Genomic DNA, 18105 nt, shown 5'->3' with positions numbered 1-18105 from the left:
ACCTGGGGTACATAGAGATTATTAACCTCGTGTGTTTCCGTATCAGTAATATCATATACAGTATATATTAGGAATAAATATTGTATTATGCGAACCTTTGCGAGCCAAATGCATAATTTTTATTCCTAATATATGATATTAATGAAACGAAAACACACTCCGTTAATGATCTCTTTATCATATAATGTCATTCTTAAAATTACTCTAAAAAAGAAGCAATTCGTACGTGAATTTATATGAAGAGAATCGAACATTCGCGTAAGAATACTTACACCAATGTGAAGGTCGTTCATATGGCAGCATATGGTTGTGACTAGTCGCTAATACAGTGCAAACATAACTCATGCTTAAAATAGGATTTTTCTGTCTAAAAAGAACAACAAAATCAGGCAGTATTTTCCTGGCAGTGTTTATATTTTCATTGCGGGTAATCTCCTCATCAATACCTGACGGAATCGATTCGTCGTCTGTATTGTGATCGATAGATCGAAATCCTTGGCTGGTACCTTTCTTAGACGATTGCCTTTCAGTCGTGCCTCATTATGCTTACCTTCAATTTGAACGAAGAACTCAGTTTCATGTTTTCAAAGTCAATTACTGCAGTAACGACTCCAGAACCTCTGTCATCAATTCTTACAGAATCACCAATTTTGAGAATGGGGACAGCCATGTTTGTTTACAAACAATGTAAACTCGCGACGACGGCATCAAAGAAATGTTAAACGTTTTAGGATTCGTGGCGTGTATGGAGTTTTGTGAAAGTAGTTCGTGGATTGACGTAATTTGCATAGTTATCAGATTTGGATACCAAGTTTATCAGATTGTTTTATTGCACCGATAACACCCTCCATTAGATGATAAACATCTGTACCACCTGTGCCGACAAGAACCCGTTGTTTCAAATCCTGGCACCGTCTATGACCAATGTTGCTGCTGAACCGTCTTCGTATGATAGAACCTACATCATGGGAACGTAAACCATCATTATAAAACTGTTCAACTGTTGGTGTCATTTTCAGTTACAGACTTTCCAACTATGAAGATAATCCCCTCTATGCTTTTGTGGAGTTACGTCTCTCTGACGTCATCAAAACACGTGACTCCATCTCTGCCAGAATACACACCTCACCACGCATTCCACGCAGGACCAGTCCTTGGTTACCATGGAAACAACCACGACCTAGCCTCCTATTTGCACGGACGGCCTTCAGGAGGTCGAGCCATGGGAAAGGTCAGAGGTGAGTTTGAAGGTCGACGTTACCTCGCTAACAATAGAAACATAGGGCTATGTACCTGGTCCATAGTCTTGAGTATATCGACAATTATATTCTATTTATGTTTATCAGAAAAGAGTAAAAGGTAAAACTTGGCTATTGATGAAATACGATCGGAACTGACGGAACAATTAATAGAGACATATTTCGGGGATAATGTACACAACAGTTATGCTTCTAAAGCCCACGTGTTTAGAAGAGATGTGAAAAATGCATACCAATTATTTAAAGGTTTGGGGTCATAGCAGGCTAAAATATCAAAATAGACAAAATCAACTGCTCACGGTTTAAATCCCAAATTCACGTTGATTTGTTTTTTCTGCATCATACTCGTGAGTTTCTATTACGTAGTAAGAGCCTTACATCACTTCGGGCTCATGAAATACTGAAATACTGCCAGAGGCGGCATTATAAAAAACTGACAGAACAGTGGATACGAGTTGAAGATGAAAATGACAATGCAGGAACGGCAGCAGCAACAGCAGGAGCAACAGGTCCGATAACGCAGACGTGACGACAGTGTTTGATTATCTGAACTTTGGGATCCTTTGCATGGAGAAGAACACCTCAAGAAGGGGCAAGAATTAGGCCAGAAACGTCATGAGAACCAAGCAAAGAAGTTGTTATCCATATGTTTGTCTTGCATTACTTTTGCATGGTGAAACGTGTTTGGATTAAGAATACATTCCTTATTATCTCTGCCCTTGTTGTTTCAAGAAGTATTTTACAAAACCTTTCCATCGAAACTTTCGTAATTGGAAAAACTACATTTTCTTTAAAAGGTCTATAGAAAGCAGGTCCACCGCAACATATTGGTGTCGTATATGGCCATTAAATGTATCGCGTGGACACAGTTGATAACATGTCATCGCACACTTTGAACGTTGTTCATGTAATCAAGCACTTGTTTGTCTATTCCAGACTGGGTTATTTACAAACAGTCTTCATATAGCTGAAATATCGATAATTGTTTCGTTATAATATACCAAAAACAAACAAAAAATAACCTAACAATCATAATGTGGTTATTTATGAAAACTCATATAAATCGTTATTGGAACTTGCAAGTCAAAACATTGATTACACAACAGTATCGTTTCACCGCTGACTGGGCTCCGTCCTATTGCGCAACTTAGTACAATGACCAGTCCAGAATTTTGAGACCAACACATTCAACTGGAGATATAAATATTAATCAGTATGATTTGATACATCTAATCACGTGTATATTGCAACGCTTCGCTCCTTCTAATCCTTGCAAACCCATCGTACCACGTGCTCTGTCGTACAACGTGCTCTGTCGTGCAGCGCGCTCTGACAAACGGAAATCGTGAAAATCTCAAAACGAGGCTCGTATTAGACTCACCCATAACAGATAATGAAATGTCATAAGCGTTATTGCATTTGAAAAATGGAAAATCAGCTTGTCTTGAACCCGTGGTGGTGGAAATGCTTAAAGGTTCACAGTTTGTTATCATGCCCAAGTGTTATAATAAATTGTTTGAAAATGGTATTTTCCCCCATTGTTGGGCGCGATCAATTATTGTTCCCTTACATAAGAAAGGTGATGTCACCAATCCAGATAATTATAGAGGAATTTCCCTTATGAGTATTTTAGGCAAAGTCTTTACATCTGTTCTAAATAACAGACTCACTAAATGGGCAAGTATGACAGATAAAATTCCCGAATCACAAGCAGGTCTTAGAAAGAAATATTCAACTTCTGATCATATCTTTACACTATTTGCATTAGCCCAGAAATGTCTATCCCGTCGTAAGCGTAAACTATATGTAGCTTTTGTTGATTTCCGTAAAGCATTTGATTCTGTCAATCGTTCTAAATTGTGGTACTCTTTAAGTAATGCTGGCCTGAAAAGTAGAATGTATTCGACTTTAAAAGCAATGTATACTAATGTGAAAGCTTGTGTACGTTGTGGTGATGATAAGATTGATTTTTTCGACTGCCCCGTTGGCTTAAGACAAGGATGTGTTGTGAGTCCAACTCTATTTTCCCTGTTTATCAACAAATTGCACTACGATATTATCACAAATAGTAAGTATGGCATCCAAATGTTTCCAGATCTCTTTAAACTCTTTTTTCTTTTATTTGCTGATGACGTAATTCTTTTATCAGGATCTGTAGTTGGACTACAAACCCAGTTGAATATTATGGAACGATATACTAAAACATGGATTTATCCGTTGATCTAGATAAAACTAATATTGTTATATTCAGAAAAGGTGGCCGGATATCTTCTAAAGAAAGGTGGTCCTTTAATGACCAGCCAGTAATTGTCTCAGATCATTACACTTATCTTGGTATTAAGTTTACATCTGCTATGAACTGGAAAACATCTGTTACTGATTTATCATTGAAAGCTAAGAAAGCATTGATAAGTCTTTTATCTGCCTTGTGTAAAAATTGGTGTGTTGACGCCCAGTATTTACTTTAAACTATTTGATTGTCAAATTCAACCTATTCTTTTGTATGGATCCGAGATCTTGGGATTCCAGCGATATGAATGCATAGAAAAATTACATCGGATGGCCTGTAAGAAATTTTTAAATGTTGAACCATCTACAACGAATTGTATGGTGTACGGTGAATGTGGGAGGTATCCCCTGTATATAAATGCTCATATTCGATGTATAAAGTTCTGGTTTAAGATATTGTGTATGCAAGAACATAGATTACCCAAAAAGGCTTATAACATGCTTGTTCATTTGGACAACATTGGTAAAGTGACGTGGGCATCTTATGTAAGAAATATTCTGTTTGCACATGGTTATGGTTTTGTATGGTTAAGTCAGTCAGTTGGTGATGCAAGTTTGTTTTTAACTCAGTTTCGTGAAAGAAGTCTTAATATGTTTAATTAGGAATGGCATTCAGTAATAGATAATTTTTGACGGTATGACTCTTATAGAATATACAAATCACTACTCCAGCTAGAGAAATATCTGTCGTTTTTAACATCAAGAAATTAAGATATCCATTTATACGTTTTAGGTTAGGTTTGATCAACATAATGGTAAACGAAGGAAGACGTTTTTCATATTGAACGATGCAAGAGGATGTGCCCTCTGTGTAATATAGATGTGGAAAATTAAATCCATTTTTTACTTGTATGTCCTTTGTATAAAGATTTGCGTACGAAATATATAGCTGAATATTATCTATGTAAGCCACCTTCATTAGCTTTTAAACTTCTTCTTTCATCAAGTGACCAGCATGTAAGAATAAAGCTGCCATACTATATCAATTATGCTCTTATTAAACGTAACACTCTGATAAAACGTTTTGTAGACCCATCGTATTTCACTACTTGTACATAATTTACTGACTGTATCATGATTTGCTGTTTAGATCACTAATTACTACTTATTGCACCATATGTATAATGTATATAACTCCAATGTATATGGGCCGGATGCCTTTTGTACAATAAACATCTTTGACTTTGATAGAAAAGTTTGGCGGTCTGGTACGGACTTGATATGATATCAATCACATTGTATGTTACAAAAATACACTTAATTAGCGTAAAGAACACATAACAACAGGTGTAACCAGTTAGCCACATGAATTATGAATCATTGTACGACCTCTTCAAACAGGGGCAGTCTGTGACGTCTTAGTTAAAGACATGCTGCCTAAACCGCGACATAAAATACAGAAATACGATTTTATTAAACTTTAACATTGAAATTAATTTGCAAATACCATTTTGTTATGGAACAAGGAATTGGAATTCAGTGTAACCAGAGTTGTTTATAGTGTCTCTTTTCACTTTCACACGAGGAAATTCGGATCGGCTGAAAAGTAGGTCATTGTCTGAATTGGTTAATGAGACTCATGTTTCGGTTTGTTTGCTAGTTACGCTAGTTTATGTGACCTTCCCAATACACAACACAAACTTATGTAAATAATATATGTAAATGTTTTTCGATAGCAATGTCTTTTTGAAATCAGCTATCAAAACCAACGGTGTTCCGATAGATGACTTGTGTGTGGTGTGCGGCGAAATCATTGGTCGTCACACCTCCATTGACCATAAGGGTATTCCTGGCTACAGGAGGCGTCTACACAGAACAGATGTCATCGTTCCCTTCCGGTGTTGCTTGTTGCTCATCACATCGACCACTGGTTTGTATGGTCCAGGCGCGATTAGGTACAGGCCACCTCTACAGAACCTGGATATTTCTGACAGCCGCGTTAACAAACCAATACCAAGTTTGCACTTTCTCCGATTTCTCGGTATGTTTAATCCACTCAAAGCATTCCCTCTTGTGTTTCAGTTCGACGGCAGGCATCTCGAACAATGGCCGCAAAGCAAGGTACTGAGTGAGTGAGTGAGTGAATGTGTGAGGTTTAAATCCGCTTGGAACAGTATCTCTGTTCTATCACTAGCAGCTTCATGCGGGAGAAGGAGATTGTGTTGTATGGAGTAGATGCTTACCATTCTTGTATAACCAGCGAGCACAGGGATAGATCTAACAAGACCAGGAAGGTAGTCAGGCTGAACGGAGATTCGAACCTACGATCATGTATTTCTTGCACAGCGTACCTCTGCTCATCCTCAGACGACTGGGACACCGTGGTCCCAGATAATGAGGAAGATATACCCAGCAGGTTTAAAGTTTTGCAGCAGTATTGGATATTCCTACGAACAAATACTCCCTGAATTCCTCTATTGGTTGTTTAACACGACACTCACAGTTGTATTCCAGCTGTATGAGGGCGGTCTGCAAATAATCTTGATTGACCAGACCCATGAAGATCCGGGTTAGAATTGGTCTTCAGCAACCCATGCTTGTCTACCGTGAAGATCGGGGTTAAAATTGGTCTTCAGCAACCCATGCTTGTCTACCGTGAAGATCCAGGTTAGAATTGGTCTTCAGCAACCCATGCTTGTCGGAAAAGGCGACCAATGGGATGGGTTGGTCAGACTCGGTATTTGGTTGACATATGTCATCGGTGCCCAGTTGCGTAGATCGATCACTGGATTCTCTGGTCCAGACTCGTTTATTTACAGCCCGCCGCCTGAAAGTTGGAATATTGCTGATTGCAGCGTTAGACAAGAGCCAAACCAAACAAAAAATCTAATAATTGAGACATGATTATCAACCAAGTCAAAGTGTTTGATGCTTCAAGATCAATTCCAACTCGGATCTTCAAGAGCCCACTTACTTTGTTATTATTTCTGATATTACTAGTCCAGTATATGAATACATCCACAGAGGTCAGTTATTATAACCATGGTTTCAGCGCGATACATGCAGATCCCACTGTATCGACTCGGGCTACCCGGTGGTCGTTCCTCCGTCAGCGTCAACACTCCTCTACCTTACCATCGCAACTACTTCAAGAGTTTCCAAGGTAATCATTTCCATAGCAATCAACAGGCATTCAGACACAAAGTATCGGTATCATGAAACCCATCAAACGGAATATCAGCACCTGTTATAATTGTCTGAAGGAGACATAAATAAATCGGAACGTAACTTCCACTGTAAAACTTCCAGAAAAACAAACTTCCCGATAAAGAAGTTTCCGGTTTTTTATCCTTTACAATAAGCATGTAGACTCAGCAGAGCTGTGGTCACCTGGGAGGGAGGGGTATGGGTTTCTTGCCGTTAAGGGTCCGGTTTAGAGAGGTTCCACTGTATCTGATTGTACTAAATGTCTTCAGGCTGGCAGAGTCTTACATGTTTGGGTATGGGGTGGATATGTTTATGGTTTTATAAGTATTATGTTTTTATCAGTATTAGGTGGTCGCGCCAAACACCCGGGTTCGAACCTCCTCAAATGTTCCAGTGTGTGAAGCTTATTGTTGACCTTCGTAGAGATATACCTGGAATATCACCTGAAGCGACGTAACCTTACTGACAGTTCTCACTCACTCACTCACTCACTCAACCCACACACAAACCCACCCACCCTCTCACTCACTCACTCACTCACTCACTCACTCACTCACCCACACCCACTCACTCACCCATTCAACTGATCGGAAAAGGACAGGCATACAAGCGAGTGGAGTTTTACAGATATGCAGGTCACAGTGAAATCATCTATTGTGGGTTGTGTACCATCGTTCTCTGATTGTCTGACTTCCATCATTGTCTGACTTCCATCATTGTCTAGTCTGACTTCATCATGGACAGACCGACGTCATATGCAAATGACATCGTGAGAATATCTTGGGATACAATGGCATACATCGCCCTAGACAGCGAACGTGACCACCAATCCCGTTAGTTGCCGCTTACGTCGAGCACAGGCTGCTGAAGATCAATCCAAACCCGGATCTTCACGGGTTCCCAACATATCAGCAACAACAGTGGCTGCTGCCTGCTCTGATGATTGCGGGTGCTCTCTGTTGACTGTGAGAGTACAACTGCATGTGCAAAACGTGGTGAAACGCGTACTTTCTAAGGTTTACTACATTGGTCATGTGGATAATGTGTCCGAACTGTGATGAGGAAATACGTGGTTCGAATCTCAGCAAGAGATGTGGCAATACAATGGGTCGACCTTCTTTGAATGGCATTTTTAGAAGTTGGAGAGCCAGATAAGGATAAACTTTATAAGTGAACGACTTCTTTAGTCAGGTGATGGACGTTTGTCTACATCACCTGAATAAACAAGTTGTTCATCCATTTCGTTTGTCCTTATCTGGCTCGACCTTGTTCATGTACTGACAATATAGATAATGTAACAGAGTATATTTATAGTAAAGTTGTTTCCCTAAAACTACATACAAATCGGCTTTATTAAACTTTCAGCATCACCGTTTTGGATCAGCCCAAACCCAACAGCGATCAACCCGGTGGCGCCACCAAACAGGGCTCGGCTTATATCACCTCTGGCCAGCAAACATATTGAGTCTCCGCCAATCATATCGCCTATAGCAAACGCAATTGACAAGGAGCTACCAGTGATGACGAAACAAAGCAGTACATGGGTGTGGCCTAACAGAGCCGTCACCGGCCCATTGAGAAGTCTGACAATAAAAGTGAATAAACTGTAGATAAACTTGTCTTACTGTGTCCTTTGAGGAAAGTCGATCTTGATTAAATTCGACATCGTTTCCGGTTAATCACTGCTGTGATGATCTGTTTTGTTGGCGATATGAGGGGGTTTGGGTTCAAAGACTTGAAAAGCATTTAGAGTGAGTAATCGAACCCGGGTCTTCAGCGTGACGAGCGAACGCTTTAACCACAAGGCCACCCCACCTCCAGGGAGCATTTAGATGTTCTAGGCACATGTGTGATCTCTGTTTTAGCTGGGAGTGGGGAACACACACAAGGTATTTCAGACGTTTCATTTCTTATGGGAATATAAACGTTTATCTGTTGTAGGAATATAAACGTTTATCTGTTGTAGGAATAGAAACGTTTATCTGTTGTAGGAATAGAAACGTTAATCTGTTGTAGAAATAGATAAGTTTATCTGTTGTAGGAATAGAAACATTTATCTGTTGTAGGAACAGATACGTTTATCTGTTGTAGGAATAGAAACGTTTATCTGTTGTAGGAATATAAACGTATATCTGTTGTAAGCATATAAACGTTTATCTGTTGTAAGCATATAAACGTTTATCTGTTGTAGGAATAGAAACGTTTATCTGTTTTAGAAATAGATACGTTTATCTGTTGTGGGAATATAAACGTTTATCTGTTGAAGGAATAGATACGTTTATCTGTTGTAGGAATAGAAACGTTTATCTGTTGTAGAAATAGAAACGTTTACCTGTTGAAGGAATATAAACGTTTATCTGTTGTAGGAATAGATACGTTTATCTGTTGTAGGAATAGAAACGTTTATCTGTTGTAGGAATAGATACGTTTATCTGTTGTAGGAATAGAAACGTTTATCTGTTGTAGAAATAGAAACGTTTATCTGTTGTAGGAATAGAAACGTTTATCTGTTGTAGGAACAGAAACGTTTATCTGTTGTAGGAATAGAAACGTTTATCTGTTGTAGGAATAGATACGTTTATCTGTTGTAGGAATAGAAACGTTTATCTGTTGTAGGAATAGAAACGTTTATCTGTTGAAGGAATATAAACGTTTATCTGTTGTAGGAATAGAAACGTTTATCTGTTGTAGGAATATAAACGTTTATCTGTTGTAAGCATATAAACGTTTATCTGTTGTAAGCATATAAACGTTTATCTGTTGTAGGAATATAAACGTTTATCTGTTGTAGGAATAGAAACGTTTATCTGTTGTAGGAATAGAAACGTTTATCTGTTGTAGGAATAGAAACGTTTAATCTGTTGTAGAATATAAACGTTTATCTGTTGTAGGAATAGAAACGTTTATCTGTTGTAGGAACAGAAACGTTTATCTGTTGTAGGAATATAAACGTTTATCTGTTGTAGGAATATAAACGTTTATCTGTTGTAAGAATATAAACGTTTATCTGTTGTAGCATATAAACGTTTATCTGTTGTAGGAATAGAAACGTTTATCTGTTTTAGAAATAGAAACGTTTATCTGTTGTAGGAATATAAACGTTTATCTGTTGAAGGAATAGAAACGTTTATCTGTTGTAGGAATAGAAACGTTTATCTGTTGTAGAAATAGAAACGTTTATCTGTTGAAGGAATATAAACGTTTATCTGTTGTAGGAATAGAAACGTTTATCTGTTGTAGGAATAGAAACGTTTATCTGTTGTAGGAATAGATACGTTTATCTTGTAGAATAGAAACGTTTATCTGTTGTAGAAATAGAAACGTTTATCTGTTGTAGGAATAGAAACGTTTATCTGTTGTAGGAATAGAAACGTTTATCTGTTGTAGGAATAGAAACGTTTATCTGTTGTAGGAATAGAAACGTTTATCTGTTGTAGGAATAGAAACGTTTATCTGTTGTAGGAATAGAAACGTTTATCTGTTGTAGGAATAGATAAACGTTTATCTGTTGTAGGAATAGAAACGTTTATCTGTTGTAGGAATATAAACGTTTATCTGTTGTAAGAATATAAACGTTTATCTGTTAATAGGAATATAAACGTTTATCTGTTGTAGGAATATAAACGTTTATCTGTTGTAGGAATAGAAACGTTTATCTGTTGTAGGAATAGAAACGTTTATCTGTTGTAGGAATAGAAATGTTTTTCTGTTGAAGGAATATAAACGTTTATCTGCTGTAGGAATAGAAACGTTTATCTGTTGTAGGAAAAGAAACGTTTATCTGTTGAAGGAATATAAACGTTTATCTGTTGTAGGAATAGAAACGTTTATCTGTTGAAGGAATATAAACGTTTATCTGTTGTAAGCATATAAACGTTTATCTGTTGTAGGAATAGAAACGTTTATCTTTTGTAGAAATAGATACGTTTATTTGTTGTAGGAATAGAAACGTTTATCTGTTGTAGGAATAGAAACGTTTATCTGTTGTAGGAATAGAAACGTTTATCTGTTGTAGGAATAGATACGTTTATCTGTTGTAGGAATAGAAACTTTTATCTGTTGTAGGAATAGAAACGTTTATCTGTTGTAGGAATAGATACGTTTATCTGTTGTAGGAATATAAACGTTTATCTGTTGAAGGAATAGAAACGTTTATCTGTTGAAGGAATATAAACGTTTATCTGTTGAAGGAATAGATACGTTTATCTGTTGTAGGAATAGAAACGTTTATCTGTTATATGAAAAGAAACGTTTATCTGTTGTAGGAATATAAACGTTTATCTGTTGTAGGAATAGAAACGTTTCATCCGTTATGGGAACAGATACGTTTCATCTGACATGGGAATAGATGCATTTCATCCGTTTTGGGAATATATGCGTTTCATCTGACATGGGAATAGATACTTTTCATCTGACATGGGAATAGATATTTTTCATCTGTTATGGGAATAGATGCGTTTCATCTGAGATGGGAATAGATGCGTTTCATCCGTTATGGGAATATATGCGTTTCATCTGACATGGGAATAGATACTTTTCATCTGACATGGGAATAGATACTTTTCATCTGTTATGGGAATAGATGCGTTTCATCTGACATGGGAATAGATGCGTTTCATCTGACATGGGAATAGATGCATTTCATCCGTTATGGGAATATATACGTTTCATCTGACATGGGAATACATACTTTTCATCTGACATGGGAATAGATATTTTTCATCTGTTATGGGAATAGATGCGTTTCATCTGATATGGAAATAGATAAGTTTCATTGTTAAAGGAATAGATACATTCATACATGCCAGTACCTCTAAAGCTTTCAACATGTTCTAGACGACGTATTACCTATTCTGATCACAAATTCTACATTAGAGCAGCAGTGGATTGTTGGTATGTTGCTGTGAGGAATGTAATGAAGACTACAAATGACTCAGTGAACTTCCACTCTTCCTTCCCATGTACACCGAGGATCTGTACATCCACGCAAAATATTTCGTGTGTTGGGGCGTTAAGGCTTCGATCAGGAACAGTACGATCTCTTGCAGCCATTTTTCAAAGTTGCTCTCCCTTTGCCGAAACCGCTTTATCGGTGGTTCAAGTGAGGTTACTCTCTCTCACACACGAAATCGTACATATATATGCTAATGTGGGCCAACATTCGAAACTAACAACATTCGAAATGTTGTCAACATGAAATCACAGATATCTGCCGAAATAAATATTCATAAATACACTCCAAGGGTCATTTAAAGAAAACAAAATGCATGAAATAGTTACTACATCGTAAACAAACAGCAAACGACACGGGTACTTGTGCCTCGGAAGTTGGCCGTGCAGTCATCAGTATTCATGAGTGTATTCCTTTTACGGAACGGTTCACACGATATCCATGACGCCATTGGTTGAGATTTTGACTTTTGATGCCAAAGTAGGGATCATTTGCTGACAGCCAAATTTCTACTTTGGAAAGTCCTAAGTCCACAGTATCCTGTCGTGGAAGGGTTTCGTGAATGTTGTGTTAATTTAATGCAGGTGAAGAGTCTTGTCAGCTTCCATGTGAAGTATGATCAAGTTCCCACCAATATAAACAGCCTCAGTCTCAGTGATAATCATGACAGAGAGCAGACTCATTGTGGTTTCCAAACTGTTATTGCTTTCAACTTGAAAGATCTATTGAAACAGAAGTCCTATAAAACTGCTTTTTTGATCACTGACGATAAGTGATTGATTTTATTGAAAACACCAAACACAAAAGGTCATCGTTATACTGCTGCTGATGTCACATGCTGAGTGAAAGGTGCTCAGGGTCCTACACGCTTGGGTAAAATAATATACTGAGTAACAGGAGCTCTGGGTCCTACACGCTTGGGTAAAATAATATACTGAGTGACAGGAGCTCTGGGTCCTACACGTTTGGGTTAAATAATAAACTGAGTGACAGTAACTCTGGGTCCTACACATTTTGGTAAAATAATATACTGAGTGACAGGAGCTCTGGGTCCTACACGCTTGGGTAAAATAATATAGTGAGTGACAGGAGCTCTGGGTCCTACACATGTTTGGGTAAAATAATATACTGAGTGACAGGAGCTCTGGGTCCTACATATTTGGGTAAAATAATATACTGAGTGACAGTAACTCTGGGTCCTACACATGTTTGGGTAAAATAATATACTGAGTGACAGGAGCTCTGGGTCCTACATATTTGGGTAAAATAATATACTGAGTGACAGTAGCTCTGGGTCCTACATGTTTGGGTAAAATAATATACTGAGTGACAGGAGCTCTGGGTCCTACACGCTTGGGTAAAAAATATGCTGAGTGACAGGAGCTCTGGGTCCTACATGCTTGGGTAAAATAATATACTGAGTGACAGGAGCTCTGGGTCCTACACATTTTGGTAAAATAATATACTGAGTGACAGGAGCTCTGGGTCCTACACATTTGTGTAAAATAATATACTGAGTCCTTTTATTATGTTTTGAATGAATCAAGTCTTCCGCATGTGTTCGTGTTTTCTTACTAACAATGTTTTTCATTTTTCATTTCTTTAAATTCCACACATGGGCACAATGTGTGAAGCCCATGTCTGGTGTCCCCCACTTCGATATTGCTGTGATATTGCTGGAACATTGCTGGAACATTGCTAAAACCATACTCATGCTCATAAGAACATATGCCTACTGTTTTCTTTGTAGTTTTAGTCATTTAAAAAAAATTGTGAACCCACTCACTCACTCTATATAGAGATTAAAATAAGTGGGCCTACATTTCTGTTTTCACCTTGATGTATACTACCCGTGAAGATCCGGGTTAGAATTGATCTTCAGTTACTCAAGCATGTCGTAAGAGGCGACTTATGGGATCGGGTGGTCATGCTCTCTGACTTGCATGACACATGTCATCGTATGACAATTGCGTAGATCGATGCTCATGCTCTTAATCACTGAATTGTCTAGTCCAGACTCGATTTTTACAGACCGCCCATTAATAGCTGAAATATTGCTGAGTTCGGCGTTAAACAACCAACCAACCAACAAAATGAGGTGAGTAACGGGATCGGGTGGTTGGTTCACAAACCTGTCACGGTATTGCGTAGATCGATGCTCATGACGTAATTGATCACAGGATTGTCAGGTCCAGACTCAATTATTTACAGATCGTCACCATATATGGCTGAGTGCGGCGTTAAACAACCAACCCACCAACCAACCTTGATGTTGGTGATATCGTATGTAGTAACCGGCCTATGTCTCCAAATGAGGACGATGAAATGGCCTACCTTTCCTGCCTCACATTCAACATCAGACGATACTTAGTGATTCAGTAATTCGAGTAAAATATGGCCACATCCGATACCCTCTGAATACCAGCTGCTATTCATATAGATTGAAATGACTCGCTAGACTGTATAGCTTTCATGATGATTCGAGTGTCTTTTGCTTTCTCTGCGCAATGCTTTTTCTCAGGTACGAAACTAATCAGCATACCTCCAGTCTGTATTTAGAGTTAGCTCCCTTAGAATCTCGAACACCTGATAATGCTGTTTATCCAGCCTCATGTAAGAATGTCGAGTTTTAATTGGTTCACGTGACTCTGATAAAATACCATGTACACCCGTCACGATCCGCGAGCAGGGAGTACTAAAGTCATATATCCCGCCACACCTCGGTGACCACGCGAAGTGAGAAAAGCGTGCATCGCCAAGCCTTTAGTGAAGAAGAAGAAGAAGAAGAAGAAGAAGAAGAAGAAGAAGAAGAAGAAGAAGAAGAAGAAGAAGAAGAAGAAAATATTTTTATTTGTGTGTCAGATGTTATATATAAAACATACATAAACTTTAAAACATTCAATAGAATATAACATCCGACCATATGGCCTATGAGACACAAGGCACTATATTATATCTAAAACAGATAGTAGTAAATAAAATTAGTAACGTGCGCTGCATTGAGGTCAATCGACCAGCTGGTGTCAACATGGCAGCAAGGAAACGTTTTGCCACAACAACTGAGAATGAAATTGATGCGTATTGTTTTCTTTTGATTTAGTAAAAACATTCGGCTAGATAAATGCGTTATCACATGGTGTCGAGGTAAATACGGGGCTTTATCAGTCCCGAGTAAGGTTGTATTCCCCGAGCCGGAGACTTATATTCGCCCTCCCGTTTAGCGTCTGATCAGTACATTTATACTTCACCAGCCTCTACTTGTTAAGATGGTTTTGTATTTCAATATGATTATGTGAATATAAAACCCAACATATGTGTGTTTCGTCAGAAAGATGAATACGGAGTACTGTGTTCAGGTTACGATTTCACAGATAAACATGTTGTACGTTGTGCTTGATCTTGTCGCGTGTTATTAATACAATGAACCTTTCAATTTGAAATATTCGCGGCCACGTGTTGCCTGTAGAGCAGTCACGGGCTGACAGCTCACAATGGCCGCTACTCGAGGGTACGACAGGCTATTATGATGAATGTGCATGGCATATATAATATCAGATCTCATGTCAAATGTTTTGTAGTTCTCGGTGACAATAGCATTCAATAATGTTGATTTAATCATTTCCGTAACTTTATAATCATCCCGCATCCGTTTTCCTGATATGTATAAGGTGCGGTGTGGTAGCGAAGGGGTTCAAGTGTTCGCTCGTCACGCATTCAGTGTTCTACAGTATATACACCGTAGCATTGTACGATTTCAACTACAGCATAAACATGTATTTAACAATTTATGCAAAGTAATACTGCACATTACGCTTCGAGCTCGTGTTGTTTCAGGCTGAGTGCTTTAGAAATGGGACTTTCTGGGTTGAAGCGTGCAAATTGGTAAAACAAAAGGGGACCGTCTCACAAGCATGCATGAATGCACGCGTTTTGAGGTTTAAGTGAGCGATGTCTCTTCAATTTTAACCACTGGTTAAGTGAACGACATTTCTGTCCAGCATGAAAGAGATGGCCAGAGACAACGCCACTCTCATGCCACAGATGTTCAAAGGAGGAACTGGAAGCTATACTACAAACAAAAAATATGGGAACACCCTAAAATTTGATAGTCATATATAAACTGAAACGTGGTGAAGTCATTTACACTCTAAGGTAAATGCAACTTTTTGTGTGCTTAATGGGCACGACATGTTGGAACACGCAGTGAAGCAACTGATTCAATATTCGTTGAGTTTGAGTGAAATGAAACATTGTTAAAAACAGCGAAAAACAAGCTTGCTGAAACACACCAGCACCATGTTTGATCCAAACCCCCAACACAACAGCCTAGTGCATGTGCAGCTTGTGGCAACGTTTCGTTTAAAAGAAGCCACAGACAGTATTAAAGCCTCACATCTTCTTTACCATGCCACAGCGCAAACCGTTAAGCGCCCGCAACAGAAGCAGGACCATTGCATGGTTACATGATGGCGAATCCATAAGAAGTGTTGCTCTCCGTCTTCAGTTGTCTCCCTCCGTCATTCACAGACTGAGGGACACGTTCCAGGCCACTGGTAGAGTAAAGGACATACCCAGAAAAGCATCAAGGGCAGATGACCGATATGTTGTGGTGCAAGCCCTTCGGAACCGATTCATAACTGCCTGTGCCCAGTTGCCACAAGCTGCATGGGAGTCTGTCTACCACATGCACTAGGCTGTTGTGTTTGGGCGTTTGAATCAAACATGGTGCTGGTGTGTTTCAGCAAGCTTGTTTTTCGCTGTTTTCAACAATGTTTCATTTCACTCAAACTCAACGAATATTGAATCAGTTGCTTCACTACATCTTCCAACCTGTCGTTTAAAGTACCCATTACGCACACAAAAAGTTGCATTTACCTTAGAGTATAAACGACCTCACCACGTTTCAGTTAATATACGACTGTCAGATTTTAGGGTGTTCCCGTACTTTTTGTTTGTAGTATATTATATGGTCTCAGCTGGAAGTACATGTATCTATACTGAGTCAAAAAAGAAACTTCACAAAATGTAATTTGAAAAATAATGAATACTTTTTCTCTGATGATGCATCTATGTATCCGAAAAGGGATCCCTATCTTTCGACTCTAGAAAAAACGTTAGCAAAACCCACTCAAACCCATCCATTCCTCGTGCAAATGACGTTAGTGCCAAATCAGGTTTTGCACGTACAGTCGATCACGTGATCTTCGCAACGAAGTTTTCTTCATATGCATGTGTTTGCATTGGCCTCAAGAATTGAAAAAAAACCACTTTTAAACCACAGTTCTAACGGTACTTGAAATGCCACGATTGTCAAAGGTGCAACGTGAAGATGCCGTTGGCATGTTGCAAGCGGGAAGATCAGTTATTGTGTCGGAAGAGCAAGTCACCTCCGATGGACCCAGAGAGACTGGAATCGAGTCGTCTTTAGCGATGAATCCAGGCTTACCCTCAGATTCGCGGACGGCAGGCATAGAGTCTGGAGACGACGTCGTGAACGGTATGCCCAATGTTGTGTACAGGAAGTCGACAGATTCGGGGGCGGAAGTTGCATGGTGTGGGGTGCTTTCTGTGGGAACAACCGTTCCCGACTTCTGGTCATCCGTGGAAACCTCACAACTGCTGCTTACCGCGACCAGGTGCTCACCCCTGAACTCGTTCCTTTCATGGCGGCTCATGGCCCAGGTCTACAGTTCCAGCATGATAATGCTCGGCCGCATACCGCGATGTTGACACGAAATTTCATTCAAGACGCTGGAATCAACGTCATGGACTGGCCATCGAGGTCCCCTGACCTTAATCCAATAGAGCACGTTTGGGATGCACTTGGGAGAAGGCTTCGTGGTCTTAGGAACCAACCTCAGAATTTGCAGGAACTTGGCGCTGCCTTGCAAGAGCAATGGCGCAGAATCCCCAACCACGTGTTCACAAGCATCAGGCAGTCGATGAGGAGACGGTGTTTGGCAGTGGTGACTGCGCGGGGCGGCCATACACGATATTGAACTGAGAAATTCCGCATTTTTATTCTTGTGACTTGACATTCTGTATACCCATGTTTTGGAACGGCGGTGTAGCCTAATGGAACTGATTATGGCACTGTCAGTGCATCGAGTACATCACACAGATCTCAGCAATGAAATAATAACAATTTAACCATCTTACCATCTCTTGTTCTTTTAAAGTGCCCTGAAGAAAGAATGTGAAGTTTCTTTTTTTGACTCAGTATATTTTTTTCCAGATTGCTTTAATGTCAGCCTTACCTTCAGTTATTGAACCACTTATGGGTGTATCTGCAGATTGCCCAGCAGAACTATGGCATCATTTCAGGGGCGGTGGGGTAGCCAAGTGATGAAAGCGTTCTCTCGATCACGCTGAAGTTCCGGGTCGATTCCCCACATGGGTACAATGTGTGAAGCCCATATCATGCGTCCATCGCTGTAATATTGCTGGACCGTTGCTAAA

General features: G+C 39.3%; 1 protein-coding gene across 1 annotated transcript; it reads left to right on the top strand.

The window, feature by feature from the left end:
* The first annotated feature begins 1028 nt into the window (after positions 1-1028).
* LOC124253126 lies at positions 1029-8305 on the top strand. Its single transcript, XM_046686843.1, has 4 exons — positions 1029-1238; positions 5571-5609; positions 6541-6651; positions 8061-8305. The coding sequence occupies exons 1-4, from the start codon at positions 1037-1039 to the stop codon at positions 8303-8305; spliced, it is 597 nt and encodes a 198-aa protein (XP_046542799.1). The 5' UTR covers positions 1029-1036.
* Positions 8306-18105: the final 9800 nt, after the last annotated feature.

This window comes from Haliotis rubra, unplaced genomic scaffold (assembly GCF_003918875.1).
Source record: "Haliotis rubra isolate DU_JTF1 unplaced genomic scaffold, ASM391887v1 Scf532, whole genome shotgun sequence".
Classification (NCBI taxonomy): Eukaryota; Metazoa; Mollusca; class Gastropoda; order Lepetellida; family Haliotidae; genus Haliotis; species Haliotis rubra.
Note: the sequence above shows the minus strand (reverse complement) of the source record. Positions and strands in the feature narration are given on the sequence as shown.